This window comes from Vigna unguiculata, chromosome 1 (genome assembly GCF_037176805.1).
Source record: "Vigna unguiculata cultivar grain cowpea cultivar isolate G323 ecotype 2 chromosome 1, ASM3717680v1, whole genome shotgun sequence".
Classification (NCBI taxonomy): Eukaryota; Viridiplantae; Streptophyta; class Magnoliopsida; order Fabales; family Fabaceae; genus Vigna; species Vigna unguiculata.
The window spans coordinates 25,734,172-25,740,742 of NC_140792.1; the positions used below are offsets into that span (position 1 = coordinate 25,734,172).

Genomic DNA, 6,571 nt, shown 5'->3' on the forward strand with positions numbered 1-6,571 from the left:
ATTCATGACTATTATTTTGTGGAGGTTTAAAACCTCCCTTATTTCCATAAACCTATTTGATTCCAAAACTCCTGTTTTTCATTTTTTTGTGGGGGTTAATACCCTCCTCAATTTGAGGATTATAAAACATGTTTCGTTTGTATTATTTAATTTGTGAATTTATTATTGTATTTTTCTTGCATTATTCAAATCTCATAAAAAACAATATTTTATTTGTAATTAGAATTTTCTACTATACTTGACAATGTATGTCATAATTTGAGGTACTTATATTTTTATATCAACAATATTTTTTTGTAAACTTCAATCAAATACTTCAACTAAAGTGCTCAAATATATATCATTAGAATTTTGATTCTCAAAATCAACATATTAACATAAAAGCAATTTAAATTGAAACAATTACAACTTAATCCATACTTACTCAAACTTCATAATACACTAAAATAGTTTCATCTTAAAAAACATCATCAACATCCTAAATGTTGCTACCACCAGATGATCCTCTTGTACCCATAGAAGACTCAGGCTCATTTGCATCACTGGTTTGCTAAAATTATAAAAGATAAATATTAGCTGCAAGAAAGACGTCAACCTCAAATCATGAAATCAACATGCATATACTAAAATAGTTTATTACTAGATCATTGACCTGTACAAAAATCATGATTATTTGATATCGATGATTAACTCACACCGATACAATATAATTCTTGTATCAAAAATCACATCACAAATAAGTACCAAGATAATTAGTTTCCAAAGGAAAAAATTCTAGGATTTCAAGCAATTGGATTTATAAAAATGAAAAAAATTCAAATTTCACATTAAACAATCCCATATAACTAAAGAATCATTGGGAAATCAAATCAAGAATTTGAAGTACCTGGAAATTCAGTAACAATTGAAAGATTTGGAGGTCGAATTATTGCTCCCATGAAGAGAACAACATTTGGATGCCTCAATCTTTTCATTATTTTGACCTATTGAAATTAACATCATAAGCTTTCTGGAATTTAATTTATAGAATAGATGTCGGCATTCAAAGTAAAAATGTGCTTTAACTTGATGAAAATCACATAAAGTAGCTCTAATCACAGAAAAATTTTCATTAGAAAAGACGTTACTTTTAACAGAGGAGAAAGATAATATATTCTCATCAATAAATAAGCTAGAAAATAGATAATCTCTTGGATTATCTCATTTTTTTTTTATTTAAAGGGGTTTTAAGCTACTTATGTTGAATTTTAAATTAGTTTGCTTTGAACAAAACAAATTTTAAAAAACTAGTGTCAAGGAGATATTCTGTAAAATTTAGTTAGGATTTTCATTTATTTCTCAATATTTTCTTTATAATTTTAGTTAAGAAATAAAGAAGAGAAATTGAAGTTTTAAAAGAATAAAGCATTTAAAAGCATTGAGCCTGGACATCTAGACCATACATAAATAGGATTAAAGAAAGAAATAGGGAGGGTATTTTGATCTTTTTCACTCACTTTTAAGAGCATTCATCATATCTCCAGAAGCTTGGGTATGAGAAAGGACAAAAAGGGTGGAAACTCAAGTCTAATTCTCTTCAAGGGTCTAGCTTTACCCTTTTTGTTAGGATTGGGTGAATTTCAATATAATCTCTAATCAGTGCACACAACATACTTATCACTAAAATCAATATGATTATTAACCATGCTTTCAAAACAATCAACAGTAAAATTATGAGAAGTAATAGTTATGAAATTTCTAAAAAAATGCAGGTACAAATGATTAGATGCACTCTGTTTTCCAAACCACTTCAGCAGACATATATAGATGCAAAGTACCAAAATCCTTGTACAGTGAAATACATGAAAAATGTAGCAAGTGAAATCAAATCGTCATTTAAGCTGAACCCCCTTCCTTAGTTTCCTCCTCTGTTGGCTTAGCAGTGGGCCCAAGTGATGGAGAGGACTCCACTCCCATCTCTGCTCTTAGATCATTGATGCTTTGCTCCATTGGGGCGTTGCCAGGGATTTCCAAAAACAAACATATTTCTGTATTGGTAAAGAAACAACACATTATCAAATGAAACAATGAGAACTGAAACTAGCAGATCACAGCTTAACATTGCATAAATCACAGTTTACGGGCATTGGAGTGTTGCCAGTGATTTACAAAACAGAAATAGATTTAAATAATGGTAACAAAACAAAAAAAAATTTATATATTGGTAACAAAACACAAATAATCAAGTCAAACAATGTAAAATGAAGCTAACAGATCACATTTTAATATTTATATAAACAAACTTTGAAAATTTATTTAATTCCTTAACTAACTACCCAATGTGATTCATAGCAACACTGTTCAATACAATATAGGTAAATTGTTAACAGAATGTATGTCACCTTAGGGCCTTCGTATGACTAAAAACTTTTCTTATTTCATCCACTATTTTTACTCTTGCTTACAAAAATATTATTCCTGCTTTTAAAAGTTTTGAACAAGAAATGATAGAACAGAAAATAAAAACATAATTAAAAAAACTGTTTTACCAAGCACCCCCTTGGATCTCCTATCCTCCACCCACCCCAGCCCTTTGAATCAAATCTCACTTCATTAAATTCATATTGTTCTGCAGATGTAAATTCAGATTCAAGGATATGCTCATGAGGTTCACATGCATTTTCAAAAAATTAAATGATACATAAAATTACAGAATAAGAATTTGTGAAAATACCATGAACGTGTCAATTGTTAAAAAGGTGAAAGAAATATTTTAACTTGGAATGGAATGGAATGTGTGAATCATGTTAAAGAAACGTAACTGAATACCACCAAAATAATTCAGAGGACATTTTGATTTATATTTTTTCACCTTATATTTTTATGTCAGGTTATTGTTTAAAAAATTAAATTCATTACCAACCAGAAAACAGATACCAACAAACCTGAAGGAGTTGGTAGTGATGCGGCAGCTGGTGGAGATTGAAGGCTTGTAAATTTCAATAGGGGGTTATTCATAAAACTGTAATGACAAATAAAAGGGAGAATGAAATTTTGATATCTCATCCCTGATAATATTATTAGTATATATAAATATAGTAAACTAATAGTAATAGTAATGTGTTCACATAAATATGATGGGATTCTACTGAACCAAAATGGTTGTTGGCTAACAAAAGTAGTGTGGTTCATCAAGTATGCTTATGGAAACTAACAAGTTTAAATTGTACCAATCTAATAGCAGTAAAAAGTGAAAAAGAACCATTGGTTGGGACATCTCCAGTTAATTTGTTGTTTGATAAATCAGTAGATTCAATGACATGTGTCAGGTTACACATAAAATAACACAGTGCTGATAGCAATGTAGACAGAGGATTAAAACTCACAGCACTTGCAGTTTATAGAGATTGGTCAAAGGCATAGGAATTTTTCCTGACAAGTTGTTATTGTTGAGACGCCTGGTTCAGGGAGCAGAACCATTTAGTTTTCTAGATAATAAAAGTGACGAAACAAGATAACAAAAGCAATCATTGAGTAGCAAGTGTAGTGAGTGTGTGCTAATGCTACAATAACTTGATTGTAAGTTGTATAAGCATCTATGTCATGTAATTGTGCAGAGTTATTCTTCTCTGTAGCAAGAAGATGTGTTGGAACTCAAATGAAGATAGACGAATATGTAGGAAAGCAAAACTTATGAATGCTAAAGAAGAAGAAATAGAATTGAAACTGATTTACATAAGCTTTGCAGATTAAAGATATGAGATCAAGGAAAGCAATTCATACAGGAAACGTAGGTTTTTAAGGTTGCCTATTTCTTCTGGAATGGGACCAGTAATTTTGTTCAAGTTAAGCTCCAGGCTCACCAAGTTTCTCAAACTCCCAAGCTCAATTGGTATTTTCCCTGTTATATTATTACTAAAAAGTTCCCTGTCAAAAGAAAGATATTCAGATTTGGGCAGAGAAACATCAAGTGAATAAAAAAAAAATTGCATAACTCATCTGAATCAATGCTATGACGGGTTAAAAATTATAATAAAAGTTAATATAGTAAAAATTTGTGTGCTATGCATATAAAGATCTGTTAGGGATTTTCTGAATGATAGTTATCATATTGACTTTTAGAATAATCTTGCTTAAAATCACATCCGATTCAGCCATCAATATCATACGATTCAGTGCTCACAACATATACGGTGCAGTGCTCACAACATAGAACATTAAACAGTAAGGGATAAATCACTTATAAGATGTAAACATGCTATAATTGCTAAACATTAGTCTAAAAGTTGATACAGCACCTCACACAATGCAGCAAAAAACAGGAACCCTCCCAAGTGAGTGCCATTCTTTAAGTTCTTCAAATGCATCATCTCTTTCAACTATCTTCTTAATGTTTTTGAGATCTTCGGGGTTGTAGATTGGTGCATTAACCTCTTTGTTGAGAAGAAAAACATCGTTGGCTATGAGCACATTCACCTTAACCTGCATAAATCATTAATATGCACCCCCAATAGTCATGATAAAGAGTTGAAAGGGAAAAGGGTGAATGAATGTGACCAAATCATTAACACACTTAATCACACACCTTTTGGGGCTTTTATTACTCTAGCAAATACGTAATGTAGAATACTTGTTACATGACCCCTGTTTAACTAACAGGTAAAACAACTAATACACAACTTTTGAGAGAACATTTCAACCAGTTTAAAACATTAAAATTCAGTATTACTTAGAAAATTAATTGATTAAATCTCAGTTTCATTTATGGATGGACCAATGCTATATAAATCTCAAGCAATCTATATTTCTTAAGTTGCAAAGGATTAGATGCAACAACAGTAGGTTGGAACATGTTCTTGTGAATGCACACTGATATATAATCAAAACATCACAACGAATATTTTGGAAAATATAATGAAAACAAGGTTTATTAATTTACTTCCAACTCTTGAAAATCACGTATACAAAATTATAATATATAACTCACCGGGATTCCAAAAGTAATGTGAATTTCCTCTTTGACCTCTCTCAACGCTGTCTGTTCAAAGCCACTTCACTTGTCATCACTTTCTTCCTAGCAAAGCCATATCACCTGCTGATATTACATCATTGTTATTCGAAAAAATGAAATAGAAAAACAGAACAACATTGATTGCAAAGAGTGAGGGAGAGACCGGAGTGGGTTGAGAGAGAGGAGGAGTGCCTCGTGAGGATTACTCACATGATGAAACCTACCGGTGGATGAAAATCCTAAATAAAAAACGCACCCTAAATCAAAGGATGAAAACCCTAAATCAAAATTTTTGTTTAACTTACGATATGCAAATGAAATGCGAGACTGATTGAACATCTACCAAGGAGCATTGATCGACGAGCACCGACTGACGAGCGAGGACGGACATGACGAAAAATGGTCGACGAGCAAGTACGAAGATGACAAAGATGAACATCGATATGATGAAGCCAATTTGATGAAAGAGTTTTCAGAACGAAAGTGAAAATAAGAATCTCGGGTTTGGAAATTTGAGGGAAACGCTTTAGTGAGCGTGTAAAACATTGGAGGAAAAGGCTGAAAAAATGGAGGGAAATCAAAAAGGTAAAATAATTTATGGAGGTTATAGACCTCTTCAAGAAACTGTTAAAACCTCCACTAATTTTAGTACTTAGACAATCCAACATAATTATTTTAAATAATGCTAATTTGTGGAGGATTTTTATAACCTCCACAAATTAACCTTCATTAAATAATATTTTTTTTGTAGTAATTGGAATATTGCTATGAAGGCTACGATGATTTGAATTAGGGTTCCAAAAATAAAGAAAGAGTAACGGAAAAAACAAGTTCTACCTTCAAGATGTTATTTAAATGGTGGTGCCGACAACAAATGATGGAAAACCTAAAGCTTTATGAGATTAATTTCCTGCATAATTAGCATTGACAACATAAGGAAAATGTTACAAAGTTGCTAAAGATTTAGAGAAAGAGACAAAAACCACACCATTGAAACTCAAATTGGGGCACAACAGAAACACAAATTGAAAGAAGCATGGGTCATGAAGAGGAACAAATTAGAGATCATAAGGATGGTTATACAAAGAGAGATTGAGAAGAATAAAAAGGAATCATAACTGAACCTCCAATCATTTTTGCTTCGAGGTTGAAGGTGGCTTTCACAAGTAGCTATCACTTTCACTTCCACATTGAAGGTGTCTTCTTTTAACATTTATCAAATCCAAAAGTGTTAAAAAGCATTTTTGGCAACGAGTTAGAAATTATACAATGAATAAAACTTTAAAAAAGGAGAAATGTAAAAAAAACATTCAAATATTAAAAAAATTGTTGCGGTTAAAATTTTCTGACACAAATTAAAAAATAATATTTTCTAACGGTTTAATATAATCGTAAAAAATAAATCGCTAATAAGAAATAATTAGTTTATAGTGTATCATGTTTAATGATGCCATTACAGATGAATGAATATGTGCTTTGCTTAATTGCATATTGAACTCAGTTTTAATCTTTGCTTAGTTGATTATTTTAGGAGTTCAAGAGAGTTCACAAAGCTAATTAACTTTGTGACTTATGATTGGT

At 31.2% G+C, this 6,571-nt stretch overlaps 1 protein-coding gene across 11 annotated transcripts; it reads right to left on the reverse strand.

Annotated features, from left to right (window-relative positions):
- Positions 1-415: 415 nt before the first annotated feature.
- Positions 416-6,187, reverse strand: LOC114163501 (uncharacterized). Of its 11 annotated transcripts, none has more exons than XM_028048051.2 (8): positions 6,115-6,187; positions 5,828-5,900; positions 4,967-5,071; positions 4,278-4,461; positions 3,763-3,906; positions 3,366-3,437; positions 2,925-3,001; positions 1,654-2,027 (listed from the first exon to the last, which is right to left on the reverse strand). In XM_028048051.2, exons 4-8 carry the CDS (start codon positions 4,322-4,324, stop codon positions 1,876-1,878), a joined length of 492 nt encoding a protein of 163 aa, XP_027903852.1. In that variant the 5' UTR covers positions 4,325-4,461; positions 4,967-5,071; positions 5,828-5,900; positions 6,115-6,187; the 3' UTR covers positions 1,654-1,875. The 11 variants fall into 11 exon arrangements, 10 of the variants coding, with proteins under 10 accessions (XP_027903852.1, XP_027903936.1, XP_027903789.1 ...); XM_028048135.2 differs by lacking the exon at positions 6,115-6,187 and adding an exon at positions 5,979-6,066; XM_028047988.2 differs by lacking the exons at positions 5,828-5,900; positions 6,115-6,187 and adding exons at positions 5,154-5,229; positions 5,334-5,736.
- Between the last annotated feature and the right edge of the window lie 384 nt (positions 6,188-6,571).

Excerpts from the sequence above, each read along its gene's own strand:
- LOC114163501 (XM_028048051.2), bottom strand. The coding sequence starts at position 4,324 with ATGGCACTCACTTGGGAGGGTTCCTGTTTTTTGCTGCATTGTGTGAG. Across the intron at positions 3,907-4,277 it reads TTTTTGCTGCATTGTGTGAG|GGAACTTTTTAGTAATAATA; the intron begins GTGCTGTATCAA and ends TTCTTTTGACAG. Across the intron at positions 3,002-3,365 it reads CTCTATAAACTGCAAGTGCT|TTTTATGAATAACCCCCTAT; the intron begins GTGAGTTTTAAT and ends TTGTCATTACAG.